General features: G+C 53.6%; 1 protein-coding gene across 1 annotated transcript; it reads right to left on the reverse strand.

The window, feature by feature from the left end:
* Nucleotides 1–1,804: 1,804 nt before the first annotated feature.
* Nucleotides 1,805–8,251, reverse strand: CMBL (carboxymethylenebutenolidase homolog; the record flags this gene model as incomplete). Its single annotated transcript, XM_084233204.1, has 5 exons — nucleotides 1,805–2,230; nucleotides 2,956–3,047; nucleotides 5,395–5,537; nucleotides 6,676–6,783; nucleotides 8,037–8,251. 5 exons carry the CDS (start codon nucleotides 8,249–8,251, stop codon nucleotides 2,051–2,053), a joined length of 738 nt encoding a protein of 245 aa, XP_084089330.1. The 3' UTR covers nucleotides 1,805–2,050.
* Nucleotides 8,252–19,761: the final 11,510 nt, after the last annotated feature.

Consider the following 19,761-nt stretch of genomic DNA (forward strand, 5'->3'; position numbering starts at 1 on the left):
TCTTCAGGGAGACACGGGCTTCCCGGCCCCGGCTGCCCACCCCACACATCCAGCTCCTGTCAGTCCCGGCCGCGCACACCTTTTCCCTAACCAAGGCATACGGGAAACCAGGAGGGGGTTCTGGAAAATGCCCCCTGACAACAACAGGTACAGGTAGAGACCCTCCCTGCCACTGCTGCTGTTCTGTGAGGCCCGGGGTGGCAGCCCTCACCCACATCCTGATGCCAGCAAGACCCTGAGAGGTGTGGGGGCTTCGGTGTTACTCTCGGCCACTGCCAGTCAAGCGTTGTCATTTGCAGCCTAAGAAAGCCTAATACTCCAGGCAGGACCAAAACCAAACTTCCATGGCCCCCGTTCTGCTGCTGCACCCCCAGGTAATCTCCCGTCCAGACCGCAGGGCCGCTGCGTCCTCCCAGCTGCTCTTTACTCTCCCCCCCCCAGCCCCCATCACTACTCCCCCCTCCCGTCACTACTCCCCCCGCCCCCCTGCAGAGGGCTGTGGCTCCCAGTGCTCTCTGAAGAAGCCGAAACCATCAGACCCCTTGGCCCCCCCAGGCCCAGCCAAGACGCAGAGGTGGTGTGGCCCCCAATGGGCCGTGGCACAAACGGGTGGAAACAACCCCGCTCTGTACCAGGGACCCTCCCTGTGGAGCCCCCAGGTGGAGGGGGCTCACCAGCCCGGGCCACGGGTGGGCACTGCAGACGCAGGATCCCGAGAGAAAAGGTCGCCGCTCTGGACTCAACTCCTGCTGAAGCTAGGAGAGGCACGCCCAGGCTGTCACGCAGAGCAGCGGCCGGGGAAGTCAGGCCCGTGGCTGGTGTAGACGGCGCTGCCCCAAGTGGGTCTCGCTTTGTGCCCAGCCACAGGGGTGTTGACCGCAGCCAGGGCTGCTAAGGAGCTGGAGATGTTCATCGCCCTCCGGGTTGCACTGGTTGACAACGCCGAGTCTCAGGAGGGCAGCTTCACGCCCTGCGCCTGCAGGACCCCACCTAAGGCCTGGACACTGTCCGATCAACCCCCAAACCCTCCCCCTCATACCCTTTCCCCTGCCATTGTCAGTGGTGTAACTGTAATTAACTCTGATTGAATGCATGAGAGGGTTCTCACGCAGCCCCGGCTCCTGGGACCCCAAAATGCCAGGGTTTAGAGAATCCCTGCCTAGAAACAGCCGGACAGTAAGTGAATCCCATCATTTTTAATTAGCTTTTAGATAAAGCCATACATTATAAGACTCAGAATTAAGTTTATTAGCTTGAAATAATTAGGTCATTTGGATGCCAGGTTTTCAGCTCAGCATTTCTCACGGTGCCATTTGTGGCCGTAGCAAATTCATCCGCAGGAGGACAAAATACACATCTAATCAAGCTGGCTTTTCCCCACCTGAGTTTACAGTTCATGTTCTGGGCTTTGCAGTCCAAGGAGGAGCCCAGCGCAAGGCAGGAAGGCCACCCCGGCTCCGGCGCGGCCCTGGGCGTGCGCTCACCGTGTCACTCTGGCGTTTAGATTCTTCCACTATGGGCCTGTTTTAATCTCTTTTATTTAGCACGTATTAAAAATTAAATTATTTCATACATTAATTTTCCTACTGAACTTGTATTTCGGGTGAAAGTGAATTTCAGGGCCTCCCCGGTGGCTCAGCGGTTGAGCGCTGGGTTGCGAAGCTGCCCACGGCCTCTGCGGCGCCGGTTCGATCCCCGGCTGCTCCCCGGCCACCGGAGGAAGGTCCCACATGGCGCGCAGACCTCTCCTGCCGCCCGCTGCTCCCCTCAGCAGTGTCCTTCGGTCCTTCTGCCTGCTCTGCTCCCTGCTCTGGCTCTGGTGAATTCTCTCACCCTCCCGCGCTTCTGACTGTACCCAGTGCTTGTATAAACAAAAACCAAACAAACAAATAAATAAATAAATAAATAAAACATGCCTCTATTAAAAAAGAAAAAAGAAAGTGAATTTCAGGATTTCTTGGTTTATTTTACATGAAGTGAAAATTAAATCATGAAGTACTTCAGGCAAATTTCTGGATGAAAGCTGGTGTGAGCTGGCACTTGGCCATGGTTAGATGTACTTGTTCAGCCACTCAAGTAAATTCCTTCTTGCCTCATCAATATAGGGCTTGTCGTCAGGTGCGCAGTCTTCTCTCTTCCGATGCACAAAGCCATGAGTTTGCCCGGAAAATGTTTTAATTTGATATTCCACTTTGCAACGATCTTTCAGCTTCTGGGTCAGCAACGAGACCTGATAGGGAAAAGATTTCAGGAGGATATGATTTGAGCCCTCAAGAGTCCCCTTCTCCAAATCTGTGAGTGCTCAGAGAAGATTAATATCAGGGGCCTCCCTGGTGGCACAGGGGTTAAGTCTCAGCGCTGTGGTGCTATCACTGCTGTGGCCTGAGTGCAGTCCCCGGCCAGGGAGCTGACCCAGAAGGCGCAGCAGACTTCTGTCTCCTCGCTGCTCCCCTCAGCGTGGATTTCAGTGGATCTGCTTGTTCTCCCCACTCTGTCTCTGGTGAATCCTCTCACCTCCACACCTCTGGCCTACACCCCAGTTCTTGTATGCATACATAAATATAAATCTTTAAAAAAACTAATTGTAAGGTTGAAAAGTATTTGGAGCAACAAATGAACCCTTGGGGGCATTTTCCCCAGAATGTCAAGGTGCTACTGAATCTAAAGATGAGAAGAGGTTCTGCAGCCATGGAGGCCTGGTGGGGGCAGGACTCCGCCTACAACAGGGGTCTCCAAACCAGAGGGAGCCCACAGCTGCTTGAGATGGACCTGGATTCTGTCTAGACCAGAGATGCGCTCACGTGTACAAAGCAGAGAACAACGTGGCGACTTCTCAGGGTAAACCAAGTCAGGGAGTACATGTCCACAGTAACAGCAGCAAGGCCTGGCCCAAACCCAGATGCCACCTTCCTGCCAGGTCCGTGGGGCACAGACATGAGAAAGGTGCTCACTTACCTGCTCGAGAGGAATCACGGCATCGTTCTCCGCGAAGATGAAGAGTGTGGGGTTCTTCAGTCCGTGCACGTCGTCCGAGTCCCTGATGATGCCTGGGAGGGGACAGCAACACCGGTGGGACTGCCGACCGCGAGGCCCAGAAAGCCACAACGCCACAACGGCTTTGATTGTTCAAAGTCAAATCCGTGCCTTGGGGCTTTTGTTTATTGACTTTTCAGTCGCTTCACAGAGTGACCTGCACTGTTGAGTCCGCCTCACTGAGAAACTCCCTTCATTCCTGAACAATCAGGCCATTCCACAGGGGAACCAGGCTTTAAGACAGTGGGCGGGAAAACGGCCCCCTAGTGAGAGGAGACCTGCCAAATCCCCACCCCTGCCACCACTGTTCTGGAAGTTTCTCACAAGCCCCCAGGTTCTGACTCCAGCCACCTGAGCAGGCCCCTGAAGAGGTAGGTCAGTCACTTGACTGATAGTTGCCTTCAGAGGCCCAGAGTCCTCCGAGATTCCAGAGTGTGGGATCCCCTGGCACCAGGCACTGGTCCCGGCAGGCTGGTAGTGAAATGTATGTCTTCTTTATTTCGGAATTTCGGGGATCTTTTAGCCAAAGCATGTTCTGTCTTAGGGACTCTGACCAAACTGGGGGTGTGCCCACTCCCCGGGAAAGCAAGGACACTGGCACTCAGATGATGGCCCACAAAAGGGGCCACTGCCGCAGGGCCTGGGGCGGGCAGAGACGGGGTTCAGCCCCAAGTGCAAAGATGGGGGGCTATGGCCAGAAAAGGAGAGAGGGGTCGGCAGGTCGAAACCACCACAAGGAGACACTGGGGGTTTCCTGGCTGGAGAAGTGGACAAGGTTCTCACTGTAGGCAGGACAGGGTGACCAACAGATGGGGGGTGTCCTCACCATACCGCGGGCTGGGCCAGAGCCCGAGGTAGGTGCCCACTCGGAGGACCCACAGAGGAGCCTGACTCAGGTTTGGTCAAGAAGGGAGTCTAGGGGCCTCCCTGGTGGCACAAGGGGTTAAAGCCTCAGCACTATGAAGCAGCCACTACAACACTGGTTCAATCCCTGGCCAGGGAGCTACCCACATGGCGCAGCAGACCTCTCCTGAGCCATCCGCTGCTCCCCTCAGCAGTGTATTTCAGTAGCTCTGCCCATTCTGCTCCCCACTCTCCACTCTGTCTCTAGTGAATCCTCTCACCCCCCACCCGGCACCTTTGGCCTGCACCCCAGCTGTTGTATACACAAATTAAAAAAAAAAATCTTTTTAAAAAAGAGTCTAATAAGGAAACAGGAGGAAATAATAGGTAGCTGTTGTTTCCATTTCCTCTTGGCAGCTCAGCAAAGCTAGGTGACCCCGGGTAACCCCACTACCTACACCCCAGCCAGGGCGGCCACGAGCTCCCCGCCACCACCATGCGCTGCGCAGCCGGGACAGCAGGGGGAGCCCGAGAGTCGGCCTCTGGGCCACTTTCTGCGATTTCCCTGGAATCCCTGACAGTGGCTGCTCAACCTGGGTTTCTTTGTTTTTGTGTAAACCAACAAGTCAAGGCTTCTTTTTGATGCTAAAAGTCAGCAGAAACACCACAGTGAGGAACTATCAAGCCAAACAGGCATCACTGATATACTATGAAATACAATATGGAAGGTCAAATAGCTTGTCTTTTTTTTTAACTTTTTTAAGATTTATTTATTCATGCATACAAGAACTGAGGTATAGGCCAGATGTGCGGGACAGTGAGAGGATTCACCAGAGACAGAGTGGGGAGCAGAGCAGGCAGACTGACTGAAATACACTGCTGAGGGGAGAAGCGGGCGAGACAGTAGCTGCTGCACCATGTGGGTACTCCCTGGCCGGGGATCGAACCAGGGTGCAATGGCTGTGGACAGCTTCATAGGTTGCATCCTAACCCCTTGTGCCATCAGGGAGGCCCTTTTTTTTTTTTAACATTTTTAGGGTCTGAGTGCTTCTATATGGAGAATTCAGTTTGTCGGGTTCTAGACGCACCCTGATGTTCCTTCCCTTGCTATGTTACCTTTGGTCTGTCCTGGCTGAAATGCTGATGTTGCCATAACATTTCCTTCCTCTCCTTTGCAGTGTGTGTGCCTCTGAGACTAAGTCACATCTTGGGAAATACCTCCATGGATACTGCTCACGGCAAAGGCCTGTCATCAGCACCCATCACCGAGACAATGCTATTCCTCTCATCCCTGGGAAGCTGCTGAGACAGCAAGCCCCTTCCCCAAAGGCCTCCGCACTCCCAGCACAGTCCCCGGCAGCTGCACCTGCAGCTTTCTAAAGGCAGTTTTCTTAAAAGGGGTCATGTTGGCCCCATGGGGTTAGTGTTGCCCCCCCGGAGCCCTGAACTTGGAAAGAGGCTCCTGGCGCTCACTCCTCCTCCTGTTCTTTTCGTGTAAAAATGAACAAGCGGATTTACCATAGACAGACACCCCTGCCCTGAATTCTGGATATTTCATCATCACATGATGGACAGCGACTCCACCCCAGCAGAACCCCACGACGCCAATTTTCTGGGCGTGGCACTGTTGCTTCAGGTACTTGAGGACAACATCGACCTCTCTGGAACACAAAGAAAAGTGGTTAAGAACCGAGAAGTATTCTGTGTGCCCCTGGGGCGGGCCGGGCCCAGGAGTCAACCAGCAGCAGCTCCTTGGGGCTTGGGGTCTCACCTTCAGAGATGGGTCCTCCCTGCCCCTCCGACCACCCCACAAGGGAACTCCTGGCAAAGCACGAATCTGACCGGCTCACTCCAACCAAAGCCGAGCAGCGGCTTGGTACAGCATCTGAACAGGGGCCTGGAGCTAGCATGACTCTAAGACCTGTTCCGAGCGCTGCGAGCACCCCAGAGTCTTGTCTCTCAAAAGACACCAGCTGGAACCGGGCAGCTCCCCACATGCTCTGACTTGGCACACATTCGCTCTGCTAAACACCACAACCCTGCATCTTCCAGCCCCCAAGGGATGTCCTCAGGCCCAGAGCATCCTCCAGAGCAAGCGGGGACTAGGGAGAGAGAGGAGGGCACTGCTGTGTGGTCCCCACAAAAGGCCCCACGAGCTACATGGGGATCTCCCACTCTTGAGGGTCACACGCTTGCCTCCCATGCTTGGGAGAGGGAGCCAGGCCGTCACACCCTTCCAGGACACAGACACACACACACCACCACCCCCAGCTGCCAGGATGGGGCAGACTTAAGACAAAGTGGCTGACATTGTCGGGGAGCAGAATCTGCCACCCCAAAATAGGCCTCTGGCAAAAGTCTGATTTCTTGGGAAGACTGGGTGGAGGCTGCTTTTGAAAAAGATGAACTTCTGTAAGGGTGTATCCTGGGAAGACCTGATCCCCATCTATTTCTAGGGAGAAGGCGGAGCTTAGTCTGCACATACCGCGCATGGCGCCTTCCTGGAACATTCCTAGAGCTGTTCCCCTCCCCTCTCCCCACCTTAGCCGAGCTACCGAAGATGAGCCTGGAGTCTCGTATGCAGGTGACTGTTTCTGGGCTTCTCCCAGGTAGACGGGGAGGGGGGGGGTGTAGGGTAACATGCTAACATTGGGGTTCTTTGTGTCTTCTCTTATCAAGCTGTCTGGTGCTCGTCTGCTCCCCTCAGAGGGAGAAGGGATCCCCATAGTGAAGCTGGACCCACCTGTGCCCCCAGAGTTCTGGGGACCCCACAAATGTAGCACAATGTTGAGCACTTACTTATCGATCTTTCGGGCATTTCTTGTCTTCAGCCACTCAGGGAAGGTGGACCAGTCCCCAGAGGGATCCCAGGGCGCCTGCCCTACAAAGAAGTCCGGAACGATAGTTCTGGAACACAGGGAGGTGCGGGACTTAGCTTCGGCGAGGCTTACCTACACAGGACACTCCCTCGCAGGCTCACAGGCCCGCGGAACAGCTCCGCTCCCAGCCAGGAGGCCACCTGGCCCAGGGTCAAGTGTTGCACAACTGCAGGTACAGGCAGGCAGTGGGGCCAGGAGGGCACAGGACGGGGTGTGGGGGGAGGGCCCCTCCAGCCCCGGGGCGCCACACCTGTCAGCCGACCTGTCACGTGAGCCTCAGGCCAGCAGGGCACACCTGGCCAGCGGCCAGGCAGCAGCCAAGCACTCGCTCTGCTACCCGGGCGCTGCAGGGCCTGACCTGCAGAGCAGAGGTGCCGTCTAAGGCAGGTGCTCGTGGGCGGTCTCCCCAGATCGGAGGGCATTTCTCAATCAGCCCAGGGGTCACCTGGACGCAGGGACGAGGGGTCAGTCCAGACCCGGTGAGCCCGGGACTCTGCTGCCATCATCTTAAAGGACGCAGCGTGTCGTAAGAGCCGTGAAGGTTCTAGAGGTGAGAGGTTTTGTCCTTGCTCAGCTGTTGACCCTTTCCCAGTGGAAGCCGTGATCACTGCTCCCCTTTTTATGCCCAGAAGAATGCAGCTCGGGGGCTTGTGCCGGTGCGGGTTGTCAGTGAACACGGCCTCCCTGAGAATCCGGTTTCCACCTCACAGTGAGGTCAGCCCTCGGCTGCCACGTGAAGTCTCCTGTTCTCTCCCCCAGGTCCTGAAACACACGCAGGTAGCCCTGCTCAGAATTTACAACCACGTGAGCTCTCCGCAGGCGTGTTAATGAATTTTGGCTTTTTCGCCTACTAACCCAGCTTTCTGGGACCTGCTTCGGGGCCCCACATTAGGCCACCTCCGAGGGACCCCCGCCAGGAGGCGCCCTAGCCTGTGGCAGGTGTTCAGGTCTCACCCGCACCGCTTCGGGCCAACCCTGTCTGTGTGTGTGTGGGGGGGGGGGGGGGCTTTGGTTTTATTCCGAATATATTTTCTTGCTCTCCTCTCTCTGCGCACACTAATGCTATTAAAGGTCTTTCACCCTGAGCGTCTGCTTTGCCTTGTGCACAGAGAGGCCTGTTCCCTTCGGAGCGCGGGTGCCGACGCCCCCTAAGTCATTCCCACTTTCCCGCAGCTGGTCAGGTCAGCCAGTGGACAACGCGGAGGAGAACGCGCTCAGGGAACAAAGCCGAGCACAGAGATTCACTGTGAGCAGGAACAGAGCTCAGAGCCCGCCACATACGTGTATCCATTGCCTGCGATCATGTCGGCCATGTATCTGGTGTTGGGCAGCTGCCAGCCGAATATGTCCTGGATGACGACCACGGCCTTGCCCGTGTCCACGGGAGCCGGGGTGACGTAAGCCTTGATGTGCTCCACCTGGACCTCGCGCCCCATGCCCCCATACTCCAGCCTGTGGCCGATGTCGCACGGGCAAGGGCGAGCCTCGTTGGCCATGGCAGACTGTTCAAGCTGGGCTGCAGAGAGAGAACGGCATGTTAGAGTCTCTAAGGGGAGAATTCCAAGGAATAATTCTCTAAGGGGCAAAGCCCAAGACTCTAAGGAATAATTACAATGAAATCAAGATTTGAGAAAAATTAATTTTAACTCTAGCCCGAGTGTGTGCAAGAAATCACACCAAGCAAAACCCAGCAGCACCATAGATGAGGTTAGCAGCAATCCAACGCCAGAGCGAAGGTAACCAGCAAATACAAAGAGAAATAGTGGAACTCACGGGAAAATGGCAGCAACCCCCAGCCAGGTCTGGACAGGAGAGTGAAGCAGGGTGAGGGAGGCAGGAGCAGGTGCTAAGGGGGCCCAGCAACCTGGGCCAAAGGGCCAGACCCACCCAGAACAGCCCAAACACAACCAGCGCCCAGGGCCCAAGCCCAGTGAGGCCTTAGCCACCAAGAGATGAGGATTTCGGGGCCTCCCTGGTGGCACAAGGGGTTAAGCACAGCACTATGAAGCTGTCCGCAGCCTCTGCAGCAAGAGTTCAATCCTGGCCAGGGAGCTACCCACATGGCACAGCAGACCTTGCCTGTCTCCCCGATGCTGCCCTCAGCAGTGGATTTCAGTCAGTCTTCCTCTTCTGCTCCCCCCTGTCTCTGGTGAATCCTCTCATCCCCTACACCCCAGTCCTGCACCCCAGTTCTTGTATGCATAAATAAATAAAGCTTTTAATAAAAAAGATGAGGCTTTTAACTGAGACCCCTCCTTTACAAGTCAGAGGCCCAGATTGTTCTCTGTAGTGGGAAAAAACAAAAGCAAAAAAGAAACGGCAACAAAGAAAAAGAGGAAACTCTACCAAGCAGGACTAGGAATGTAAACAGAAAACCCAGGATAGGAAAAAAGCAGCCAGTCCCCCAAAAGTACACGGGCCTTCCCAAGGGGGACTGCAAAGCCTGGAAAGACAGCCTAACAGTTGCCCCTGGGCAGCGAGAGCCCGGAGGCATCTGGCAGGACCGAATGCAAATCCATTTGGGGGTGAGAGTTTCACCGCCCAAGCCACAAACTCTACACACAGCAAGGGAGCCAAACAGACAAGGATCAGGAGAAATTTACGTTGAGTGGAGGTAGAAATGACGAAAACACCTAAAAATGCTGCACCAAACAGAAGGCAGGAAAGAAAGCACAACAAAAGGAAAATCAAAAACCTATGAACTATAAAGCAAGAAATCATGTGGCTGAAATACAGGCAAATAAATGTAGGTTAGAGTCACTAGTAGAGAGATTTCCACATTGAATTTGTAAAGAGTCGCGCTGCAGTGGCCACCAATAGCTTGATAGCGCTGACCTGAACCCCTCCGCCACCAGGGAGGCCCGCTACCCACGCTTTGAATCTCTCCTACCCACTGGAGAAAAGAGGCAGACGTCCTAACTGGTCGGAAGGAAAACGACCAAGGTTTACAGTCGGGAAAGCCACGCTCTGCACTGGTTCCAGCAGGTGATTGTCTGCAGGCAGGGGCAGTGGCTGGGCGAGGTCCATGAAGCCCCTCCCATGGCGCCTGTGTCCCGGCCAAGGCCGCGGCTGAGCAGGGCAGGCAGCTCCGTGGTTATAACCATGCCCCTGTGGGCCCTGGCGAGGCTGGGGACACACCCTTGACCCTCTACTGACTGAATCATGAGAACATTTTGTGAAGCCTTTCAGGATTGCAGCTGTGGAGAATAAGGTTTGGGGTCCCCCTAGACAGGGAGTCCTGGGTCTGAGGTGTATAGTGGGGTCCTCATGTGATAGGTGGGTTTGAGAACCCAGCCCGGCCACCCTGAGCTCTGACCCTGGTCTCCTCTGATGAAGCCTCTGAAAGTCAAGGTCCTCTTCTTGGTCAAAAGCTGCTCTGTGGTGGACACCCCAAAGGGCACATTGAGCGAGGCCACGGTGGCAAGCTGCGCCCAGCTGGGGGCTTCCCCCCAATATCCAGGCCACGTGCCACACATCCTGAAGGCGCACAGAGCCCCTCCTTCCAGGCCACCCTCACTGTTCCTGCACCAGCACCTTTGGGCCCAGACTCTAGCCAAGCTCTTTTGAACTCACTCCATAGGGAGGCCCTGGCTCTTGGGCTGCCAAGTTCACCTCTGCATTGTCCAGTTTTACGAAGAATCCTGCAAAGTTCAGCAGAACACCCACCGCCATATCTCCTCGAGTCCCTCACCCCCACCCAGACAACCTTGTGATGGCTGACGAGCCTGGCTTATCTGCTACAGGGATCCTGGCCGGCCAGTCAGTTCCGCCAGGACTCCCTTCCCACCCATGCGCTGCCTCTTAGTAATTTTCCATGCCCTAACCGCCACCACCTGCTCCTTGGTTATAAATTCTCACTTTCTATGTTGGGTTCAGAGTCTACCCCTCCCGCCATGGCAAGTCCCCCTGGAGGTGGGGCCTCCACCTAGTCCTTGGTCCTGAATAAAGTCCACCTTTAGGTTTTTTAACAAATCCCCCCACAAAATCAGGAGTCGGGGCTCTTGGGGAATCACGGGTGTACATTTCAACAGCCGTGCTCCCGTGCCCGGCTCCCTTCTCATCGGCAAAATAAAACCTTTACCACGTGTCCACTTGCATATCGGTATGAGTCACGACTGACCTTGCACTGAAAGGGATCGCTTAGAATAATCAAACACACCCCTTTTCACAACTGGAAGCCAGGAAGACGCAAGACAGAGTGTGCACGTCCCGCTCTCCTACCCCCAACGCCTTCAATAACTCGCAGGGCAGACTCTCCTAGGCCATGAAGTTCTCCAACCCAAGCAGAGGAAACAGATTTTGACCAGCGAAGAGTCTGGATGCAGAGGGGGTGAAACCGGCAAGGAAGGCTGCGAGGAAGAAGCTGCTGGGGGTTTGGAGATTTCGCACTGAAGCCAGACCAAGTGCACAGCAGCTTGGGTAAAGGCAGCTTCAACCTGTGCTGGAAGGGGTGACAAAAGGGGACGGCTGGGGGTTTCCCGCTGCTGGGCAGACAGCTGGGACACTGCAAGGCAGTTGGTTTTCCATCTCGAAGGGCCAAGGCAGGGCCTACTTATCCTCGGCTCTCGACTCCCCCCAATACTTATGCCTCCGCAGCCAGGCTCGCGTGGCCCTGGCACCAGTGGAGATGGAGTTAATTAGGCCGCAGGGTGGTGAGCACAGCCTCCTGAAAGCCGGCCAACCACGTGGCCTCTCTGGCCCCTTCTGGGCTGCTGGAGGTCTGGATAGCATTTCCCCAGATACCCGCAGGGCTCACTCTGTCCACCTTATTTTAAATGGGTTTGAAAACAACAGGTGGCAAGCTCCCCGCCCGAGGAAGCCTGCAGGCCGGCCGCACCCGGCTAGGTTAGCCTTGGAGCGCGGGTCCTGCCTCCACCCCGCTGGCCAGGCTGAGGGTGCACAGGCTGGGTCTGCCTGGGGGCCAAGCGTCTGGCCTGCGGGGCCTCCGACTCCAGAACCTGCACCTCCCCTCTCGCTCCAGCCCTGCTAAATAAAACGCTACATTCGCGGTGCAAACGGCCCCAGTTTTGCAGCATTAATGAAAACCAGACAGCCCAAGGGTCTCCACCGTAGGAACCGCGCCTCAGCTCTGCTGTCAAAGGCACGACCAGAGAAGGCGGGGGATGCGCCCCGGCGGGCGGGGTGGGCGCGCGGCTGGGGCGCTGGATCCCCGGATCCCCGGAGACGCCGCGCGGGGGTCCCGCCGGGCTCCGGGCAGGGCTGGCCCGCGCGGCCCGGCGCTGCGGGGCGGGGGTGGCCGAGCGCGCGGGCGGGGGCGCAGGGGAGCCACGTACCTCGTCCCGCCGGGGAGGTCGAGCCGCCTTCCCTGCGCGCGGCCCGGGCGCCCCGGAGTCTCGGGGCAGCGGGTGGGCGGCGCCTCGGGCCGGGCGGGGGATCCCCGAGGGCCGGATCCCAGCCCCCCGCGAGGCCGAGCCCGGAGCGGGGCGGGCAGCGAGGAGGGACACGGGGTGGGTGTAGGGGGGGCGGGCAGGAGGCGGGGGAGGGCAGGTGGCCTGGAGGCCGGGGGAGGAGGACCAGGGAGCAGGGAGCAGGGAGGTCGGCAGGACTGACAGGCCCGGCTCCTGAGGCTGTGACTTTGCTGCTGTAAATCAGAAATGGGCTATTTTCCCCAAATAAAGGCGCCTACCCGAGCTTGTGCCGCCCTCCCCCACTCCCTGGAGTGTCTCCTCACCTGACTGAGGTCGTGCTGACCAGTCAACTGGCTACGGTACAAGGTCGAGCAAGAAAACCCGGGGAACTGTGACTGCAAGGGCACAAAACGGGTGACAGCAGGAATGAGGGCCCGGGCGCCACCAGGATTTAACCAGAACTGAGGGCTGGGTGGCAGCAAGGTGTTGGCTTGGCTGCTTCTAAGCGGACAGGGTGCGCCTTCTGGCTGCAGCTGACCTTGTCCTTTAGGAGCTGTCATTCAATCAGAGGCAAATCAAACACCTCAAAAGACCCGTTTTGTGAGGTTTGTGACTTAATGTGATTGTTCAAGAGCGATTTTCAGCTCTTTGTGTGACATCAAGTCTGCCCTGGTAACTGCTTCCCTCTGAGCTCCCAGCAGCCACCAAGGGTGAAATGCTTTGTTTTGTTTTTTAAAATTTATTTATTTATGCATGTAAGAGCTGGGGTGCAGGCCAGAGGCACGGGAGGGTGAGAGGACTCACCAGAGACAGAGCGGGGAGCAGAACAGGCAGACAGACTGAAAACACTGCTGAGGGGAGCAGCGGGCGAGACAGGAGAGGTCTGCTGTGCCCTGTGGGTCAGCTCCCTGGCTGGGGATCGAACTCGTGCTGCAGAGGCTGGGCATTGCCAAGAAGAAAGATGTTTGTTATCTGAACCTGCACCTCCCTGGAGCCAGGCTGGAAACTTCCCAGGGCGTCCATTCCTTCCCTTGGTGTCCCAGTTGGAGGAAAGGGTTGCCCTCTCTCTCCCTTTGTGCAAATCCGATCCAGCTTTTGGAATTCTTCCCCAAAGGCTGACTTGTCTACAATTCCCTTGTCCGCATTCCTAAGAAACCATTCCTTTGGCATCTCATGCTACAAACTGGGTCACTGGGTCATGTATCACCTCGCTGGTGAAAGAAAGCCTCTTTTTCACAAATGTGGTAACTGGGGGTTCTCAAGACAGTGGCTGGGAGGATTCTCCCCTAAAATAGCAGAGCTCAAGGAGTGGAGCCTTCTTGCCTTAAACCATTGCATTTCCCTCAGGCTCCGTTTCCAGATTTGAGTCTCCCATTTTAGGTTGGCTCAAAATCCCTGGGGTTCTCTGCTGGGTTTCTTGATTTTAAACCACATTTAACACATTCCTAGCTCGTGGAACTTGTAGTGTAAAGATTTCATACTGAATAAATGCTATTCATTAAGCCAAAAATGACAAAGGAGGAATTTATATCAAGTTTTAGCTCCCTTGTTTGAAATACAAATGTGCAGAAAACATCAATTGTATCTCTTCATCGGGAACTTTGAACCTGCTATACTTTCACATCTCTATTAGAAAAATAGGAAAATAAATTAGAAAAATAAATAAAACAAAACAACCCAGAATAAAAGGCACTCCAAGTTGATCGGCTGCTAAAACAGTGAGTTATTATTATTTTATTTATATATTTTTACAATATTGTTCATTTTTTTTATTTTTTTAAAGATTTATTTATTTGTATTCAAGAACCGGGGTACAGGCCAGATGCGCGGGAGGGTAAGAAGATTCACCGGAGACAGAGCGGGGAACAGAACAGGCAGACTGACTGAAATACACTGCTGAGGGGAGCAGCGGGTGAGACAGGAGTGGTCTGCTTCGCCACGTGGGATTCTTGCCAGCTGGCCGGGATCGAACCCGCGCTGCAGAGGCTATGGACAGCTTCACAGTGCGGCGCTCAACCACCTGCTCCACCAGGGAGGCCCTCATTTAAACAATGTTTGCTCCACCCTTCCCCCAGGAGGTCTTTTTAAAGAGAACCATATAGCATCTTGCCAGGAGGGACGGCAGAGATTGAATAGCTGTGCCTGGCTGTGTACAGGTCACCCATGAGTTAACTGTCACACTATAAAGGGACAGCTGGGAGGAGGCTAGAGGTTGGGGCTCAAGGGCATGTGCAGTATATCCACCTGGTGACAGCTGCAGCTGCAGGTTAAAGCCTAAGAGGCACCCCGGGCTCAGTCATACAGTTGAGGAAGAAAGAAGTCAAGCCCTGGTAGGTTCACCATGATATTTAGGGAAAAGTCTTTCTCTTTGTTTCCTCAACATTCAACTAAAAATATGCTTTATTTTATTTTATTTTTTTAAGATTTATTTATTTATTTATTTATTTATACAAGCACTGGGTACATTCAGAAGGGCAGGAGGGTGAGAGAATTCACCAGAGCCAGAGCGGGGAGCAGAGCAGGCAGAAGGACCGAAGTACACTGCTGAGGGGAGCAGCGGGCGGCAGGAGAGGTCTGCGCGCCATGTGGGACCCTCCTCCAGTGGAGGGGAGCAGCCAGGGATTGAACCTGCACTGCTGAGGCTGCGGGCAGCTTCACAACCCAGCGCTCAGCCTCTGCACCACCAGGGAAGCCCTGAAAACATGTTTTAAAAGCGACAGCTTGCTGAGGCCTCTCGCTGAGGCCTCCCTGGTGGCATGAGGGGTTAAGACGCAGCACTATGAAGCTATCCTCAGCCACTGCAGCATGAGTTTGATCCCTGGCCAGCCAGGGAGCTACCCACATGGCGCAGCAGACCTCTCCTGTCTCGCCAGCTGCTCCCCTCAGCAGTGTGTTTCAGTAGATCTGCCTGTTCTGTTCCCCACTCTGTCTCTGGTGTATCCTCTTACCACCCCCCCCCCACATACCTCTGGCCTACACCCCAGTTCTTATATGCATAAATAAATCTTAAAAAAGAAAGAAAGAAAGAAAAACTGCAGCTTGCTCTGCTGGCCCAGCGTTTTCTCTTGCTTGCAGGTCAGATAGTACATTAGCATGTGTTTGCAGCACAAGGCGTACAGCACATGTCAGCGTCTCCGCTCTGCTTGGGCCTCTCCAGCAATCAGGGCTTGCTGGCAACCTTCAGCCTGGTCCCTGCACAGTTCAACCATGCACAGTTTAGCGGGCACCTTGTCCTGGGGACTAGTTAAACCACAGAGTACCCAACCCCAGAGCCTCTGATTCAGGAGGTCCAGGTGGACCCTAAAAATCTGCCTGTCCAGCAGGACTCCCAGTGACGACGCAGATTCTCCTGGCTCGAGGAGCATGTTTTGAGCCTGGACCACGGGGCAGCCTCGCAGTGACCAGCACACCCATCTGACTGGTCACTGAAACCACCTGTGACAATCAAATGTCCTGGGCTCAGACCCCACTGAGCCGAATCTTCAGGGGTGGCACCGGGGAGTATTTAAAAAAAGCTCCCCAGACGGCTCTTGGAATGGGCCAAGGCTCAGCCCCCATTGAACTTGGGGGCCTCTGCAGGTCGAGTGGACCATGTCAGTTGACCTGACACCACATCCTGTTCTAGGTTCACCTGGAGAGGAGGGTCCTGCCCTCGGGGATGTGACTCTGCAGGGTCACGATCAGCCAGGAAACAGACAAGCAGAGGGAATTCTGGAAGATGCCCTTTGGCCGAGCCAGGCTGGCACAAGCCGCCCGTTATCACTCACTGCCGATGCCCTTGCACAAGCTCCTTGCAACACCAAATTGGCAATTTTTCAGTTTTACCATTTTTAGTTCCAAACTCCCCTGGAAAATTCACTACCCAAGTTAATATTTAAACCAGGTTTTTCAAAAAAACTGAAAAGTTACATTCTTACAGAAACTGAGTGTAAATGAGCACTGGGATTTCATGGTGTTCCTTAATAATTTAAAGAGCTTTGACTCAGCGGTCCCCGCTGGATACCCCTTGCAAGTTGTTTTATTTTTCATGATGAAATAAAGAAATGGATTCCAGGGGCTGAGTAAACCCAAGCTGGATTAACAAACGGGACAAAGGCAAAGTTGAACCAGCCTGCTGACTTAGCGAAACCCAGTGATTGACACTGACCTTGAAGGCAAGCTCAGGAAAAAGATTCCAAGAAACTGCTCCTCTAAAGAAATGTTGGAACAAAATCAGAAAACGTGCTGGTGTGTTGCGAAGCATCTCAAAATAATACCTGAGAGAGAGTTTATTCCAGTTCATCTGTCTCCATTTTGGGGGCGTGTTGCTGACTCTGCCACCCTGACTGTGGCGTGGGCAGCCGGCAGGGGAGGCTTGTGTGCTGGGCAGGTTCCTGATCCCCAGAAACAGCATCAAATAATTAAAAAAAAAAAAAAAAAATCAAGTCACTCTATTAGTCACTACATTCCTGGTACTTCGCTACAGGGTCTGGCGGGCCCTGAGGAGCCTGCCCTCCAGGGCTAGCAGGTGCCCAGAGAGAGTGCAGACTTTTTTATATGAAAACCAACTAATCTAGAGCTTATCCCCCAACCACCACCTTTACTGGACTTACACTGTTTACCTGCACTAACCATCCGCAGACCTGGGACAGTCCCTTGGCTTCGGAGCCTATTAAAATCCTAGCAGAGGGGCCTCCCCGGTGGCTCAGCGGTTGAACACTGGGTTGCGAAGCTGCCCGCAGCCTCTGCAGCGCTGGTTCGATCCCTGGCTGCTCCCCGGCCACCAGCGAGGGTCCCACATGGCGCGCAGACCTCTCCTGCCACCCGCTGCTCCCCTCAGCAGTGTGCTTCGGTCCTTCTGCCTGCTCTGCTCCCCGCTCTGGCTCTGGTGAATTCTCTCACCCTCCCGCTCTTCTGACTGGACCCAGTGCTTGTATAAATAAATTAAAAAAAAAAAAAAGGAGTATGTTTAAAAAAAAAAATCCTAGCAGCCGTAAATTTGCTCTCCTCTCCATGGAGACCACGAGAAGGCCCTTGCCTGCATCTCCCCCCTCCCCCTCCACACTGAATGGCCTGGAGCTTCCCCATGAGGCCCATTTGATACAGTGGCTTCCTTTCTCTTTGTGTAATAATCTCTTTTCAAGGAAGCACCTCCTGATCTGCAGACCTTGCCTTGCCTAAAGGACTACAATGAAGCCTGCATTTACAATACAGCAATGCGGGGCCTCCCTGGTGATCTAGGGGTTGAGTCTCAGGCTGTCATCTCTATGACCTGAGTTCAATCCCCAGCTAGGGAGCTGGTCAGACTTCAATCCCCAGCTAGGGAGCCGGCCCACATGGTGCAGCAGACTCGCCTGCTGTTCCCCTCCGCAGTGTATATCAGTGGATCCCCTTTTCTGCTCTCCACTCTGTCTCTAGTGAATCTGCACCTCTGGCCTGCACCCCCATTCTTTATGCATAAATAAATCTTTCTTTTAAAAATAAATAAAAAATAAAATGCAATTATGTGGGGGGCCTCCCCTGGTGGCGCAGCAGTTGAGCGCTGGGTTGCGAGGCTGCCCGCAGCCTCTGCAGCGCCAGTTCGATCCCCAGCCACCTGCGAGGGTCACACAAAAATAAATAAATAAATAAAAATGCAATTATGTGGGTAATTTGTTACACAGCACAGATAACTAGTACACTTAAACATTCATATAATTTTCTTTCATACCACAAGTCCATCATCATACCTAACAACATTAAAATAATTCCTTAATACCTAGATCATCTTATATAAATGTCCTCCATCTCCTGAAAAATGCCATTAGGATCAGTTCCTTGGAGAACAGTCTCCAAAGAGGGTCCACATGTTGTATTCAAAGCTACATTTTTGCAGTCTCTTTTGAAGGTATCAAATATGCGACTCATTCATGAGGGAAGCAGCAGGCTGGTTAAAGTTGTTGAAAGAAACTTGGAGAAAATAAAAATGATTGCTAAATTAGATTTTAAAAAACTGGCAGAAAACCTCCAAGACATTAACACTGTAACCAAAACATCTCTGATTGCATTGCAAGCAGACAGGAGTCATTTGCATCTCTACCAGACAAAATTAATCCCAACTGCTATCAATAGGAATCACCAGCAGCACGATCAATGTTGCACATGCTATCATCTTTGCCCACAGAATTGTAAAATATCTTAAATCTTAAGAAGTGTTAATGTTATAGAGCAGCCCCGATATTAAACGGGTTCCTGGCTGTGGGTCCTCACCCGCGCGTTTTAAAGGGACTTATGAATACTCTACTACAGACACACACAAAAGGGTTCATAAAAGGTTTATTTACAAGAGGAAAGGAAATAAGGAAAATGTACAACTCAGGGAGAAAATAGGGAAATAAAGTCTTTAATGCGTCCTACCCGATCCGACGACCTGGAAACCCAAAGTCACTCTCAGAGCTGGCCGGATGCTGCGAGCTGGCGGGGAGCCAAAATGGGGGACTCCCCCCCAAAGCCCACGTGTCTGGCTTTATACCCACCTGGCTGCTGAACCCCACCCTCAGGTCCCAGCCACCTTCCCTTGGGTGGTGATGGGATGTGGAGTTCCCAGTGTCTTTGGCTTTGACCTGGGGTGGGGGTGGAGTCCACAAAGCCTATATGGAATTTGCTTTGGGACATCCTTTTCCCCCTAACATTAATACACATCCCCGAGTGTCCGGGTCCTTTCTTGACCTTCAGTTCTGTGTCCTCCGAACGAGAGCACTTTACCGCCAAGGTCCATATTTGCAACTCGAGTCTCACACACACCCCTAACTGACCTCACTCACGTCTCCCCTGAAATACCAGTATTGTTTCCGGGGGCTCCCATCTGGGGATATGTTTAACTTCCATTCCTCCTCGAGAGAAAAATGGAATATCAGAGTAAGAACAGTGTCTCCAGTGAAGGTATTGCAGAAAGGAAAGCAGGATGTTGCTAATTCAAAGCCAAGTGCAGATCGGGAAGGCAAAATGAGAAGCAAGCACCGAACTCCCCACCGCTTGTCTTTTTTCCTCCCTAACTAGCTTGTAGTCTAAATAAGATAACTCTTGGGCCTCCCTGGTGGCGCAAGGGGTTAAGCACCGCACTATGAAGCAATCCGCAGCCTCTGCAGCACGAGTTCGATCCCCTGGTCAGCCAGGGAGCTACCCACATGGCGCAGCAGACCTCTCCTGTCTCGCCCACTACCCCTCTCAGCAGAGTATTTCAGTCAGTCTGCCTGTTCTGTTCCCCACTTTGTCTCTGGTAAATCCTCTCACCCCACCCCCTGCATCTCTGGCCTGCACCCCAGCTCTTGTATGCATAAATAAATAAATCTTATAAAAAATAATATAACTCTTGTGTGTTAATAGAACTCCATTCTATTACCACATAATATGCTATTTGTATGAGTTATCTCTTGCTGCATAACAAATGTTTTTAAAATTTAGTGACTTAAAGTAATGATATATAGTGTCTGCAACATATAAAGCTACATGTATATAGAGAATATTTTCAAAATTCTCTATATATGAAGAGATGTGTGTATATGTGTAGGGTAAGGTTAAAGGTACCAGGCTTTTCTACCCTCCCCCATCAGGATAGATGACGGAACCCTGCGGTCCTGAGTGCATGCCTGATGGCGGTACCTGGGACGGGGTGTGGG

Source organism: Talpa europaea (genome assembly GCF_964194135.1).
Source record: "Talpa europaea genome assembly, chromosome: 5".
NCBI classification, from domain to species: Eukaryota; Metazoa; Chordata; class Mammalia; order Eulipotyphla; family Talpidae; genus Talpa; species Talpa europaea.